At 38.3% G+C, this 15,982-nt stretch overlaps 2 protein-coding genes across 3 annotated transcripts; one reads left to right on the top strand and one right to left on the bottom strand.

Moving 5' to 3' along the window:
• Positions 1–748: 748 nt before the first annotated feature.
• Positions 749–4,301, top strand: LOC593936. Of its 2 annotated transcripts, XM_030985412.1 has the most exons (3): positions 749–1,003; positions 2,576–3,477; positions 3,518–4,301. In XM_030985412.1, exons 1-3 carry the CDS (start codon positions 822–824, stop codon positions 3,523–3,525), a joined length of 1,092 nt encoding a protein of 363 aa, XP_030841272.1. In that variant the 5' UTR covers positions 749–821; the 3' UTR covers positions 3,526–4,301. The 2 variants fall into 2 exon arrangements, with proteins under 2 accessions (XP_030841272.1, XP_800792.2); XM_795699.5 differs by lacking the exon at positions 3,518–4,301 and having other exon boundaries at positions 2,576–3,511.
• A 3,642-nt stretch (positions 4,302–7,943) lies between these two features.
• Positions 7,944–15,631, bottom strand: LOC593950 (vicilin-like seed storage protein At2g18540). The gene is made up of 5 exons (XM_795700.5): positions 15,502–15,631; positions 14,146–14,288; positions 12,904–13,314; positions 11,879–12,247; positions 7,944–9,983 (listed from the first exon to the last, which is right to left on the bottom strand). The coding sequence occupies exons 1-5, from the start codon at positions 15,529–15,531 to the stop codon at positions 9,608–9,610; spliced, it is 1,329 nt and encodes a 442-aa protein (XP_800793.3). The 5' UTR covers positions 15,532–15,631; the 3' UTR covers positions 7,944–9,607.
• Positions 15,632–15,982: the final 351 nt, after the last annotated feature.

Below are 15,982 nucleotides of genomic sequence, written 5' to 3'. Positions count from 1 at the left end.
CATATATACGCCCGGCCCCCCCCCCCCCCCCCCCCCACTCAGGGGTCGGAATGACCGCATGCGTGTTGCCAAAATGTCCGGTAAAGGGGTACTTTTCGTGCAACAAAGTCCGGCCCGAGAATTGTAAAAAAAGGGGTGTATTTGACTTTTCACCTGGAGATTTCTTTAAAAAGGGGGTGTTTTTCCTTTTTTTCTCTCATCATCTTTGGAGTCCTGAGAAGTTATTCCGAATGTATGGGGTACATTGAGCATTTTTCCTGATTAAGAAAAGAGAAGAGGCCGATAGATCATAGGAAACAAAAAGAAATACATAAACGGAAGAGAAAAGGATATGGATTAAAGGAAAAACAAATAAATGTAACGGAGAAAAGGATATATAGATTTAAGCTAATAAAACAAAGAAATACTGTAAATACATGACGGAATTTTTAGAGGATAGATTGAAGGAGAAAAAAAGAAAAGCATAACGAAGATGAGGATATACAAGGACAACGAAAGAAAAGAGGAAAATATAGATTGAAGGAAATAAATAACGAAAGAGAAGACCGTGGGATGGATTTATAAGGGAAACACAAAGAAAGTACATAACGAAAGACAAAAGGATAGATTGAAGGAGAAACAAAGGGATACAAAACAAAGAGATACATAACGAAAGGCTTGATGGCTCTCATTCCTCTCATCAAACAAGCGAGTTTTAGCACAGCAAAGGACGACGCAGGAGCACATGTACCATACCATCGCACACAGATATCCTTTACCTAGACCGCGAGATTTCAATTCATCACCGCTTGGGATCCGGAATCTCCTTCAGCTTCTCCAACATGGAAAATTTACATCAAGTGCAAGATTCAATTCTGGCAGCCTATGCTTTCGACATTATAGATGATATAGAGTTCTTGCTTCTCAGTGAGATTAACTCATCTAGCAACCAAGACTTCGAACATGATGATGGTCACTTTGACTTGGACAATTTCAACGATGATGAGTGTACGAGCTATTACAGGTAAGGCAGAGTAAATCTAGTTCTAACTCCGGGGAACACCGCCGCCTAAGGCGTCGGCGGCGGAGCTCCCTGGAGTTATGGTAGCATTATTGGGTGAGGTCGATCTCGACACGCGTACACGTCGCGTCGGCTCCTCTCTTTAGATGCCGACCCTACCCAAACTAAGAGGCTAAACGAACGAAAGAGACAGACATTTTCTGTCTATAGAAGTATAGTATTAGTAGCAGTAGTGTTTTGTTGTAAATTCGTTATTCTTTACCCAGGCCAGGTGTTGAACTAAATTGAACTTTGAGTTGACTTCAGAAATGGGCGCTGGTGTAGCATGTAGTTCCGTATCCATTTTTTTAGCAGTTTCATATTCATTCTTAGCAAAGGAATTTTAGCCCAATATTTTACTAATTTTAATCATAATCATATATTGCATTTTCCTCCTGAATTTGGATCACATCCGACATCGGGAAGCCTCCGTTTAGGGCTTCGACACGCGAAGCTTGCATAATTTTAGACTGATAGCTTCAGTTTGAGTTGCAAAGCTATAGCACGGAGACGGTACTGACCAAATTCAGGTGGAAAATGCAATATATGATTATGATTAAAATTAGTAAAAAATTGGGCTAAAATTCCTTTGCCAAGAATCGATATTAAACTGCTAAAAAAAACTGCTAAAAAAAAATGGATACGGAACTACACTAGCGCCCAGAACTGTACACAAATAATCAGATAATGAAAGATTTCTTATTTTCTTTCAATATTTCTGGTATCGAACATTGTGAGATACATAACTTACAGTACGTATCAACATATTGAAGTAGCAACAAGGGCCAGGGCAAAGTTAGACCAAAGTTTCTGTCTCTTTCGTTCTTTAGCCTCTGATTTAATTGGGCAGGGTCGGCTCCTCTCTTTAGAGACAGAAACCGACCATAGGCGTTCGCACGGTTCGTGTTCAAACATTTTGCAAAATTATGGCCATTTATGGCCTTATTCTTTGCCCAAAATACTATCTTTTACCTGATGCATATCCGATGCATTTCATTTTGTAAATTAGGCCTATATAGGCTATTAAACATCGATTGGTTCCACTTACCAACTTGACTGAATAAATCCGTTTAATGGTCCCTTTTCAGGAAATTATGGGTCAAAATCGACATCCATGTTGAAAATCTTGCAGCCGTCTTTTAAACTCATGACGTCATCAAAATCTCATCCCTTCTAGTCTACGCGCAAGGCAAAATGATTGTGAAGGAAAAACTGTTCACGAGCTACAAGTTCGTAATGACGTTATCACATGAGCATCACTTATTATTGAAAAAAAGGAAGAAAGTAGTACAGTATCTTTAAGAGTATATATTTTCAAGTCGGCTCTGGTCAGGTCTGCCTGGACACTTTGGCCTGACCGCGGTTCAGGGAGGCCAATTTTGGAAACGTTTGTCAAATCTACCTAGTCACTTTGCATTATTTATTTTTTTGCTATTCGCACCGCTGTTAATTTGTCAAACACTTAATTTTAAGAAAAATGTAAATTCAAACTGAATAATATTCTGGTTGATTTCTTGTTTTTGTACATTTCAACAGATTCAAGAAAGATGAAATATATCGGCTCAAACATGCTTTAGGCATTCCAGACAGAATCACCTTGCCAAACAGGTCAAGAATGGATGGATTGAAGGCTCTCTGCATAGGTCTGCAACGTTATGCCAATCCATGCCGATATGGAGATTTAGTTAAGGTCTACAGACATCCAGTGCCCCTGCTCTGTTTAGCCTTCAACTGGATGACTAAATTCATCTATGATACCCACAAGCACAGACTGACAACATTGGATCAGCCTTGGTTGGCCCCTCAGCAGCTGAGAATTTACGCTGATGTCATTCACCAGAAAGGGGCACCACTAAAAAACTGTTGGGGATTCGTGGATGTGACCGTTCGGGCGATTTGCAAACCTGGGGAACAACAACAACAACAACAACAACAACAGGGGGTTGACATTGACCACAAGCCTGAACATCTGCTCAAGTACCAGTCTGTCACTACTCCAAATGGCATGATAGCCAACCTTTACGGACCTGTGGAAGGGCGACGACATGACTCCTACCTTCTACGGGAGTCAGGTCTTCTAACCATACTCGAAGGCGGGTCCCATGATGCAGAGGGTAACGTGTTGTGCATCTACGGGGACCCTCGTTATCCCGTCAGACCCCAGCTGCAGGCCCCATTTCCTACTGCAAACATCACACCGGACCAGGCAGCATTCAACGAAGTTATGTCCAAAGTCAAGATTACTGCGGAGTGGTCCTTTGGGGGCATAGTCAACTTCTTCAAGTTGTCCGATTTTAAGAAGAGCCAGGAGATCCATGAAAGTTCTTGTGCAAAGATGTACATGGTGTCAGGCATTCTGACAAATGCCCATACATGTATTTATGGGAACAATACACCCTCCTACTTTCAACTGAAGCCTCCATCACTGGATGAGTATTTTCAATAACTTTGATCGAAACTATTTCTGTTATAACCTCATTCAATAACTTTGATCGAAACTATTTCTGTTATGAACTCATTCAATCTCTTTCTTTCTTGTTGTTGATGGGAATCAAATTTTTGCTTTAAATACAGTACTATTTTCTTTGCTTTTAATATTAAGTGATGCTCATAAATATTTTGCCCTGGTTAGCTACTTCCATATGTTCAAGTACTGTAAGTAATGTATCTCATAAATGTTCAATACTGTACCAGAAATGTTGGAAGAAATCTTTCATTGTTCTCAAATTCCTTTTTTTTTAAAAATAGGATCCCCACAGTAATGATGATTCAGTTTATGATGTAGGTCTGTGTATTGCTTACAGAACATTAAATAAACTGTAATCTCCTCTTTGTAACCTATATTTAATTGTTCCATGTCACTGGCTGTGTTTGCGACAACTAATTTTCTTTGATGTCCAGTCAGTATTATTTGATAGGATTTGACAAGCAAGCATTACTGTTACCATTGTATTTTGGCAAGTGAAAATATAAAATTTACAAGTAAGAAAACTTGATTCTCAAATGAGAAGACATTTTTTTCCAGGAAGGGATAAACCAATAGACTAAGGCAAGGTAACTTATTTGAATTATTAACCAAAACGAACAGAATTTTCCATAAAAAGTATTTCTTTTAACAATAAAAAAGACAGTGTGGAGCACTCAAGCTGTGAATTGGTCATTGCTGTGTCAATCAGATACAGATCATACAAGCAAAAACTGCAAACTGATCATCTTATCTGCCACTGGTCATGAGAAATATGCACTGGATGTTATTGTCGAGTACAACTACTAAACAAAACCTTCCTATATGATATATCAGGGTGGGAAAAAGAAAGGAAATATAAAGGTACAGGACTGGCAATGACTTTGTAACCAGAACCTTATACAAACTTTTTCCAATACCAGTAGAGAACTTTGCATTTTCTTTCATTAGGCCCCCCCCCCCCCCCCACTCCAATACAAAAAAAAATGGTTGTCCTCAACCGCTCGCTCGTCATTTTCGGGCAGTCATATTTATTTTTTTCTTTCTTCAATTTAATTTTTTTTTTTTTTTGGGGGGGGGGGGGGGGCAATTTTAAATGCCTAACATACCATTTTATGCATTTTGCAAGGATCAAAATGCGTCCCGTTGCCAGTTTGGTCTTTTCAGTAATTAACTTGCCATTTTTAATTTTCTATGTCAAATCAGGTTCTGAGCATTCTTAAAGCCAAAAAATAGTTTGTGTTGTTCTTGATATGTATTGTACATATGTTAAAAAAGATGATAATGATATTAAACTATTCTTTTACCATATTGAAGTGTTTTATTGACTTTGTTTAAATCTTTGACATCCCAATGACAGAAAGACAAACAAAAAAAAAACAAAAAATATGTCCACCCACCCCCAAGGACAACCAAATGCTTTTATATTTTGTCTAACACAGATGGACGTTTTCTTGACTTAATCCCCCCCCCCCCCCACTCCGTGAACGGAGGGATACCATGCGTGTTACCAAAATGTCCGGTAAAGGGGTACTTTTCATGCACCAAAGTCCGGCTCGTAGTACACAAAAATCTGGCCCGTATTGACTTGGCACACCGGACTTAGGGGGTGTTTTCAAAAGGAGGGAACATGCATATGCGTACCCTAGATAACACTGAGTGGGGAGGGGGGGGGGCCAGGGAGGTAATAGGATTTTTTTTTTCCTTTGTGTTCATGTATCGTATAAACTATAAATGTGTGCATTTATCACTTTGTGCCAGATTTTGTATATAAACCAGTCTAAATGTAAGCTATATTTCTTGTATTGTTAGAGGGTATCATCAAAATCATTTAAGTTTGTATGTCATTTGATGAGTTTCATCTATGGAAAAAAACCCAACTATAAGTGTTGATATTGTAAATATGTTTATTTTAACTGAAATTAATGGCTACAAAAATCCATTTTCTTTTACTAAAAAAAGAACAGAACTGGAAGGTGATAGAATGTGTTGTGGAGTGTGTAACTGCATTTATTTACAGTTCTGTAAGGGTGTTTGTGCTATCCATTTCTGATACGAAAATGATGTGTTGGCCTTTTGGGTAGTTTACTGTGAATGCTCCTGCATGATTCGGTACTTGTATGTGTCAATGTGTATGTTTGTATGTGAAGCAGTACTGTATGTTTTGTAATAATCAGATTAAAATACAGGGTGTATGGGTCATAACTTTGTGTCCATACAAAAATTAAACTCACACACACACACACACACACACAACCACACACATAAACCAAGGATGGATGTTATTGAAAACTAATAGCTTACCAACACCACAAATGCACAATATTTCAAAGTTCAAAATGTGCACATATCATTTTCAAATCCAAAGGGATGGGCAGAGACTAGTCATCCCATTCTTACTCCCCAACACACACACACACCACAGTACCACATTACTCATACTCTTAACATTATTAAGCATAAATGCCACGATCAAGGTACAAACATGATCATTTTTGAAAGAAAAATTAGCCCCCTTTGGTGGGATGACCACACCCCCCCCCCCCTCGCCTTCAAGATTTTCAAGCTTCACTACACTAGCTTGGACTGCTGGAACTAACCAGTTTGAATTTAGAACATTTCTTTATCTGCATCGTAAGTTCAAACAAGTTAAGCTTTCTTGAAAACATAGAAACACCTGTGATAAAAAAAAAATTAAAATACTTTTGAATTTTTATTTTCTCAACACAAAATATTGGATCATGAAAAGTATGACCAATAAAATGAACATATATATCTATGTACATATATACATAATACAGAAAAAGAACACAACTACATAAAATGCTATTTTCTTTGCATTATCAGCTTGGTATGATTTACCTGTATCACTTAAGGTGCTGAATACTGCATTAAAAGGTCACATTATAAAGAAAGGGTAACCAACAATAAGTAGACGAAAACTAAATGTGTAATACTACCGGTAATTGTACTAATAGTATCTATTCTACAATCTATTTCACCCTGCCTCGCCTATTTCAATAGAACTTATGTGAAAGATTTGTTATCAAAATACAGAGTGTAAAAACATTGTCTTGGCACTATTAGCTTTATTAACCTGTGTTAGGGTCGGTACTAAATACATCAATGAGTAGAAAATATGAAGTAATAATAAAACTACAGTACAGTGCAATACAAGAATCCACTCTACCCTATATCACCTACTGTAAATGCGGAAATGTTCGCAGTACAGTGTACATTAATTTTCACAGATTTTGCGCTAAAGTCGGCGTCCATGAATTCTAGAACCCGCAAAAATATAAACATGACTTCTTATGCGTGTTCTGAACGGGTGAATTTGGTGCAACACGAATTTAAGAACCAGCGAATATGTGTTTGGGTCACTCAGTGGGGAAAATTAATCGCGCGAAAATAACAGCGCTTACAGTATTTCATTTCAATGAAATTACCGATGAAGTGAGATACATGAAATAAGCTGAAAACCTGAAACTTTCAATCACTTACAACTTACATTATGAAAACGCATGTACAATATAACCACCAAAGATCTATTGAAGAATTTGAAGTACCTGCACAAAGAATATTATTTAGTATTGATCCTGAGATGATTTCTGTAATTGCTAGTTTACTTGGATCTTTAATGCACAAGGGACTTATAACTTATATAATAATAATATTTAAACTGCTAGCTCTCTAGTGATGCATACTTTCAAAAATGTGATTTTCTTTGCATAGCTACTTTAACAAAACTATGTTAACAAGTTACTCTGAAGGCTAAACATGTACAAGTAATAAACCACAGATTAATTAACAACTATACAATGGATTTATAAAAGTTCTTACAAATCATCCAGCTAGCAAAGTCACTGGAATAACAAACTGGAAATTCTTACACTTTTGGACAATGGGGTAAAAAGTTGGAACAATGCAGATGAAACGTACACACACAAAAAAGCATTCAAATTTCTAGTCTATTATTTGCACAGAAACAAATGAAGTTAAAACTACATATGAAAATAATGAAGTTGAACAACAAACTTGCCTCCACACCTTCATAAAATTAACACAAGTTGGCATTGTGACAACATAACATGTGTACAACACAAGTAAGCATGGTCAAAGTCACATACTACAGACTAAGGGGCAATCCCGGCCCCCCACCCAGGGAGCGGAGGGACTGCATGCGTGTTCCCAAAATCTCTGGCTCGTAACCAAAGAAAAAAGTCTACCCGCATTGACTTTGTACACACCGGACTTATGCTAAAAAGGGGTGGGGGGGGGGGGGGTCAGTGCTAAAAAGGCTCGTATAACAAAAGAAAAGATCGGTCTACCCGTATTAACTTTACACACCAGAGGTATGCTGAAAGGGGGGGGGGGGGGGGGGGAGTGCTGGGAACATGCATATGCGTACCCTAAATAACACTGAGTGGGGGGGGGGGGGGGGGGGGGTGGCAATATCTTGCTTTCATATATTATGGTATCCAGATTTGCAGTTGAATGAAAGGAATATAGCATGGGCAATGGTATTGGTACACAGAAAAAATGTGATAGTATAGCACCAACTATAAAGAAAGCTAAGGAGGAAAAAGGAAGTCATACACATTAAAAAGGCAAGTTATAGTTAAATTACATAATGTACAAGTTAACACAATGTTTCTACCCGGTATGTATCTTTGCCCTTTAGGTGCCAAAACATGGGTCGGTTGGTTGGAAATCTTTTGGGTTCCTCCCTCTTTGGGCTGATATTTCTCAGTTTGGAATGTTATAATACATTTTTTTCTTTCTTAAAAACAGTATAAAAAAAAAGAAGAAGCTTTTTTAAAAAGCCGACCGTGGATCTCAAGATTTTTGGTCAGTCGCAAATGGCTATACATCTTCTTTTAACACCTAATGGCAGAGGGGTAGCTCTTAGGAAGACCACAGGAATATTCATTAGTGTGTCATATAGTGAGTAAACTTGATTTGATCTCTAAGATCACCCTAGACTAGAAAGAGAGGGGCCTGTGTACTTTGCCTCGGTACGCATATTCAAAATCCACAGACTAAATAGCTTAAATTGAGAGAGTTGTTATGCTGAATCTGGATTCTTAATGGAAATGTAGGTCATTGATTGTATGTTTTATTAAACATATCTTTTCGGTTAGAAATATACAGGTTGCAGAAGGACTAAATTATTCATTTAGGCAGAAGAATATTAAGAGGGCCTGAAATGCGCTATATAAGGACAAACTATTATTATTTATTGTAATTATTAGGCAGTTTGGGAAGAAACTTTCCTGTGTCAACATAAACTAAGTATAGGTCCTTGTTCAACTAACTCAGTGAGAGGAGATTGACAAGTTAAAAAATAATTACACTATTTTAAAATTTCCAAGAGTTATTGAGGATTTCTCCAATTAATCAATTATTTCAACAAAACATCACAAGCATAATTTTGTGTGAAAAATTGTTCAAACCAATACTTTTTAAGACAGCACCTTCTTGCGTTTTAATGGCTCTTTTTTAATGATAACAGGCTTTTTAGTTACTTAATCGTTTTTAATTTTCTAAACTTTTTGAGCATGTTAAGTTATAACTAATAGTTTGTAATGTTATAGTGCAGGTTTTGGTATCTAAAGCTCAGACTTACCAAAACTATCAAAGTCAATAATTTAAAAGAAGTGTATCCTGACGAGACTATGTGTCTTTACCATGGCCTGACTCAGGGCTAATCTTATGTAATAGGACTACGGACGAGACGAGCCCGCAGCAATAATGTACATGCAACATATGCGAAACTGAAGCATGAGGAGAACCTTGGTCTGTTTCGCGAATGCTGACTATGTAGAGATGAAGTCGCTGACTGCCGTTAATCAAGTCCATTCATTTACGTGCAGATGTCCAAAAGAAGACGTAAATGGCGTTAACAAGTATTTGCCAAGCTACACTCCCTTTAACAAGAATGTTAACAAGTTTTGCAGGCATCAAAATAACACTATATAGCTGAAAAGACAGATTGGTTATAAATTATGACAAAGTAAAATGTCAGCAACAGTTCACTGTTTATCATTCAAACTTATTCTAGTAGACATGAATGATGAAAATAAGATATCATTCATTGTTCTTTAATTATTTTCTAAAGAATTTATGAGGGCCATCATCATGGATTGCATCTGTTGATTATGTTGCTGCATTAGTTGTTGTTGCTGAAGGGATTGTTGCTGTTGCTGTACCATCTGTTGCTGCACAATCTCAAAGCGACGCTCTCGGATTGTTTTTTCAGCTTGCCTTTTCTCCTCATCTGCTCGCCGTCTCTCTTCTTCTTCTCGTCTCCTCTCCATCTCTTCAGCTCGCTGTCTCTCCTCTTCTTCTCTCCTCCACTCCATCTCTTCCCTCTTTGTCTCCTGCTCCAACTCCATCTTTTTTTCCATAAATGCAAGTGTTTCTCGCCCTCTGTTTCTCGTTTGTGGAAGGGTGCTGGTGCCGCCTTCACCTTGGTGTCTAAAATGCAAAATTTAAAAAAAGAGAAAAAGGAAGTGTCAAGTGTCAACCATGTGAGATATTCAAAAGCCTGCATGATGTGGTGCTGGTACTGCATTCACTTTGGTATCTAAAATGAAATATAAAACATAAAAGAAAAAGGAATTTTAAAGTCAATCTACATGTTGGACAAGAACACTACTGAATGTTGGTTTACATGTTACTAAAAATTTATCAAAGGGATAATGGAGTTCTGTTTTTTTGTGAGATAATGAAAAACTAAGTGTCGAATTCGAGCATACAATTTTAATGACAGAATAAACTGTATTGTGGGGTTCCACAATCATTCAATAATTTTGAACCAGCCAGTTTCTAAATAGTATAGATATATTGACTGCTATGAGAGGCATCACCGTTTCTTTAGGCTCAAGGGGACGTTACATCCGGTGATATGACGTCCGACGAGAGCCAGTGTAGAAACAGCTATGCTTCTAATATTAAAGCAGTCGATATATCTTGGCTAACTCATAAAAAAATCTACAAAGAATTTAACCTTAGCTTTTCTTGAGTAAAGATTGACTGGTTAAAACATCACAGAAAATCTGAGACACTGTGTGTAAATTTTCGCTGGAAAGTTGCCTGAATGTTTCGATCATTCGGGAATCGCAGACAAAAAGCACTGTTTGGTATCTGTGCTCGCACAAAGAAACTTTTTACACGTAAAGTCGTAAACCAATGAGCATCTGAGCACAATCGATTTAGCAGCCTGTTACCCGGGGCAACGGGCTTCTTTAAAAAAAAACTATTGACCGGTAGGCGGACATGCGGGCATCTTTTTAAAAACTATTGACCCGTAGGCGGGCATGGCTAAAATCATGACTCCAATTTCGACTAATCAGATGGCTGGTTTTCTACAGAGGTACATGTATATAGATGTCGATAATCTCTCTATCTTATCACTATTTCAACAAAACATGAAATGTACAATATTTTATTTGAAATGGTTGAAACCGATGGAAGTTTAGGCAGTGCCCTCTCGAGCTTGAACAGCTTTTTACTTAGTCATTTGTAATTTTGTTTTCCTCTCCCTTTCGAGCATGTTGAGTTATAACTACATAAATATTAGTTTGTAATGTTATAGTGCAGGTTTTGGTTTTGGCTCAGACTTACCCAAACTGTCAAAGTCAATATTTTAACAAGAATGTTAACAATTCCTGCAGGCATAAAAAAGTATTATATACCTCTCTTCAGAAATCTAGCCATCTGATTGGTCGAAATTGCAGACAGAATTTTAGCCAATCCTCTCATACCCGCTTACCAGTCAATAGTCTTTTGAAAAGTGCCTTCATACCTGCCTACCAGTCAATACCATAGTCTTTTTAAAGATGACCATTGCCCCGGGTAACAGGCCACATAAATCAAGTGTGCTCAGATCCCCATTAGTTTTCGTGTTAACATTTTCTTCGTGCGAGCGCGGACACCATACATACAGTGCTTTTTGTCTGCGATTCCCAAATGATTGAAACTTTCAGTCATATTTCCAGTAAATGTTTAAACCAATTTTTACTCAAAAAGGATAAGGTAAAAATTGTTGGTAGTTTTTTGTTTCAATTCGGCATATAAAAGACATATCGACTGCCTTAATATTCGAGGTCTGGCCATTTTATAAATAGGCTCTCTGGAACTTGCACATCTTGCCATGACCCAGAGGCGTGCCTGGGTGCGCACGTTCCCTTGAGCCTATAAAACAGCCAGGCCTCTAAAAACAGTCAATATCTCTATACTTTAAAGCTGAAAAGACAGATTGTTTATAAATAATGACAAAGTAAAATGTCAGTTCCCTGATGATCGTTCAAACTTATTCCAGTAGACATGAATAATGAAAAAAAAATATAATAACATTTATTGTTCTTTACTTTTTTTCTAAAGATTTAATGAGGGTCGTCATCATGGATTGCATCTGTTGATTATGTTGCTGCATTAGTTTTTGTTGCTGAAGGGATTGTTGCTTTTGCTGCAGCATCTGTTGTTGCACAATCTCAAAACGTCGCTCTCGGATTGCTTCCTCAGCCCGCCTTTTCTCCTCATCTGCTCGCCGTCTCTCTTCTTCTTCTCGTCTCCTCTCCAACTCTTCAGCTCGCTGTCTCTCCTCTTCCTCTCTCCTCCTCTCCAACTCTTTTCTCTTCATCGCCTGGTCCAACTCCATCTTTCTGTCCAGAAATGCAAGAGTATCTCGCCCTCTGTTTCTTTGTGGAGTAGTGCTGGTGCCCAATTCACCTAGGTGTCTAAAATGCAATATTTAAAAAAAGGAGAAAAAGGAAGTATCAACTGTCGATCATGTGAGATACAGTAAGGTATTTAAAAGCCTGTATGGTGTGGTGCTGGTACTGTATTCACCTTGGTATCTAATATAAAACCTAAAAGAAAAAAGGAATTTTAAAGTCAATATAACTTGAAAATAAAGAACACTACTGAATGTTGGTTTACATGTTACTTAAATTATATTAAAGGGACAGCTGAGTTTTGGTATAAAGGGCGCTACACAACAAAATAATCTTTTGGCGAGATAAATGAAAAACTGAGTGTCAAATTTGAAAGAGCATACAATTTTAATGACAGAATAAACTGTATTGTGAGGCCCCCCAATTATTCACAATAATTTTGAACCAGCCAGTTTCTAAAAAATTGTTGATAATCTCTCACTATTTCAATAAAACATCACATGCACAACAATGAATGAACGTGTAGCCCAGTTCTTGGTCCGTTGGTAGTAATTCAAAAGTTGTGACCACCTTTCGATTTTCGAACTCTGTAGATTTCAAATAAGAAGATGACATGGGAATATGATAATTTTTGTTATGTGTGTGTTTGGAGGCGGGGGAGGGGGTGTTAGGGAGTACACTAAGAATTTGTTACACTGAAAAACTCTTCTAAAAAATACCTTTTCCTAGTTTCTGCGAATGTTTCGCAGGCCCTCTTTCTTGATTCTTCACCGTCAACTTCCTTCACCTTCTGTTCATCGCCTCTCTCCTTCGGTGCCATCTCCGTGTCCTCCTCTTCCTGAATCATCTCCTCTACTGCCTCTCGTATCATTTTCTCCCCCTGGGTTTCCTCTACTGTGACCCCTCCGGGAGCCTTCTTCAAATTTTTTTTCACCTTTACTTGCTCTTTCAGGAGGTTGATTCGGTCTCGAACAGCTCGAGAGTCGACCTTATACCCCTTCCTTTGCATTGCTTCGGCAACCTGCTGCCATGCTTTTCCCCGCTCCGCCGTTTTATACTTAAGCCGGAAGGGGTGTGCCAGCGAGACTTCCCCAACGAGTATGTTTATACTAGTGTTGTCCCAGGTCATGCTGTGCACAGTACAAGAAATGAAAAACAAAACAAAGATTTAGATCAAATGGAATTCTGAAATCAACATAACGGGTACCAGGCCTTATATTTCAATATTTTTAGGGCAAGGCCACTTTTCTGTAGGGCACATTCCTATATTGCAGAACAAATAGGAAGAATTGGAAAGGGCACAAAAAATCTCCAAGGCCAATGAGAGGGGCATTGGCCTTGGAAGCCTTGGATTAATTCAAGCCCTGGGGTACTATATACATGTGTATAAATCTTGTAATCATGAAAAACATCATATCATAACGCATTATATTTTGGGCATTACAATTTAAGACAAAAAAGGTGGAAAACGATTGTAGAAAGGATATTGAGTTAACTCCAATTGCTGTCAATTAAAACATACTTGAATATAACGTAAAACATACATTTATATGTTTTCACCATATTGCTGCATTGTAAACCAGAATTTAAATCAGGAAGATCCATGCGTTCAAGTACGACATCTTTTTTAACCCTAGACTACTACCACGTCATATGGGAAGTTCATTCTCATATGCAGCTTCTTTTTTTATGGAACAACCTGCCAGAAAGAACGTTTCATTATTATTATCATTAAAATTATATTATTTCATTCTAGGATGCCTTCATTTATTGTGGTGATCGATGCACAGAATGGAAAACACATACCGATTTATTCATGGAGACATGTATGCTTCTCTTCGCGTAACCTTTTTTCTGCTTATGCATACGTATTATGTGCTAACATTATTATCATCATTCAAATTATTATTTCCTTCTAGTAGGCCTATAATTTAACATGATGCACGTAATGGAAAACATACCGATTTACGTTTTTCAGAAACTTTGCTTTCTTTGCCTTACTGGAAGGCTGTGAGGGCTCAAACTGTGAAGCATCACTTGCAGTGCTGGTCTCCTCTGTTTCTACGACATTGCTGCATGTCATAGCTAGCACCATTTCACCATGCTGTAACAAAAAGAAGAGAAAGTAATTTGTAACAGTATTAACATTCCGACATTGAAATTACCACAATTAGTTTAATGTCATAATTTTTAATGCAATGCATGGGGCTTAAAAAGATAATTTTGCAATGTTTCAGACAAAGCTTTTGCAGAGTTGCAGACATAATTGTGTGTGTGTGCGTTTTCTTACATTTTATTTCATTACAGTAAGGGGATCAGTCTGCTGCAGGAGCCAGGCACGGATCCACAAGGGGCAGGGGGGGGGGGGGGGCGCAGGGAAAAAAATTACTTTAAAAATTTCGGGGGCTACTTTTCAAGCTTGCTTGCATAAAAATAACACTATTTAATTTGTTTTGTATTGAACTGAGGTTAGTGAGCACTAATTTTTTGTTTTGCCCTCGAAGATTTGAAAAATCGGACCCCCCCCCCTTGAGCGCTGGGGGGGGGGGGGTCATCTCCAAAAATGGTAAAATTAACGTGTTTTTACACATTTTTTTTCCCAGGGGGAGGGGCCTGGGCCCCCCACCCATCCCTGGATCCTCCACTGCGTAAAAGAACACTATCGCCGGCTTCGCCGCAAACACTTGAAAACAGTAGGTCTACATTTTCAGTTAATTTTATTTCACTTTCAGGACACAATTTCACACAAAATGGTAGTCTACCCTAGATCTAATTTAAACTAATCCTTTTTTCTAGTCTAATAATAGTAACTAAAAACTAAATAAATATTTTGCACAATCCGAGGCGAGCACTCAGAGTCAGAGTCAGAGACGATAAACTGGCAATCTATTCTGTTACTTTTATTTCTGTTAAATTATACTGCAGCCGACAAGTGCAAAATTGAATTTTCTTTTTCTATTGTACGATTTAGAGACTCTATAGGCTTCATAGGCCATTGTTGATGGCTAGCCTCCTACTTATTGGTCGCGGGCTTAATTACGTTAGCGTGGATGTGTCTGGAAAGGACATTTTGCTGACCAAATCATACAGATACAGATGGTCGCCAGTTTCAACGAGCGCAACATTTCAATGCATGCAACATGCACTGCATGCTACGCAATACAGTACAAACGGGACTACAGTCGCACGACTAGGTACTGCCACTACGGCACTAGCACAACTTGTCTCGCGACCAAGCCACAAACGGCTTTTTATCATATTTCAACAATTCATCGTCTACTACTCTAGTTAAACTAATAATGGAAAAAAATCCTCACCGAAGAGCCGTTCGCGTTGAATTCCGTCATTCTTTCTTTTCAGTGATGTACTTTAGGGAGTTTTCGCAAGCTCAACGCGGACAAAGAATCTGCGGTTCGTGTGCAAAATCGAGACTATTACGCACGCGGAGTACGAGTACCTCACTGACGGTAGCATATATTGGCACGAGCTTTAGTGGTGTCATGAATATTCATTAGTCCCTACGTCACAGACGTGCGGCGTGCGTACTCTGTCATATATGGAACGCCATCGCCGCCATATATCGCAAGCGAGCTTGCGTTACTGGTTAGTAGCTTACGGTAGTTAGTTGTAGTGCTTGCGTTAGTTGATCGGCCAATTACTGTGCAGGATTATCGTTTACGTACACAAAACGGGAAATACAGTACCGCATGTTAAACATGTGTACGTATATTTAACTCTGGCGAATCAGAGCACTTGTTATAGCGGGCCGTCGGGTAGCCTTTTCGGCCGTGTCGCGAA

This window comes from Strongylocentrotus purpuratus, unplaced genomic scaffold (genome assembly GCF_000002235.5).
Source record: "Strongylocentrotus purpuratus isolate Spur 01 unplaced genomic scaffold, Spur_5.0 spur5_scaffold_15, whole genome shotgun sequence".
NCBI lineage: Eukaryota > Metazoa > Echinodermata > Echinoidea > Camarodonta > Strongylocentrotidae > Strongylocentrotus > Strongylocentrotus purpuratus.
Note: the sequence above shows the minus strand (reverse complement) of the source record. Positions and strands in the feature narration are given on the sequence as shown.

Coding starts and splice junctions, on each gene's coding strand:
- LOC593936 (XM_030985412.1), top strand. CDS start 822: ATGGAAAATTTACATCAAGTGCAAGATTCAATTCTGGCAGCCTATGCT. Junction 1,004..2,575: donor GAGTGTACGAGCTATTACAG/GTAAGGCAGAGT, acceptor ACATTTCAACAG/ATTCAAGAAAGATGAAATAT.
- LOC593950 (XM_795700.5), bottom strand. CDS start 15,531: ATGACGGAATTCAACGCGAACGGCTCTTCG. Junction 13,315..14,145: donor TTTCTGAAAAACGTAAATCG/GTATGTTTTCCA, acceptor TACTGTGCACAG/CATGACCTGGGACAACACTA. Junction 9,984..11,878: donor ATTAAATCTTTAGAAAAAAA/GTAAAGAACAAT, acceptor TTTGCATTTTAG/ACACCAAGGTGAAGGCGGCA.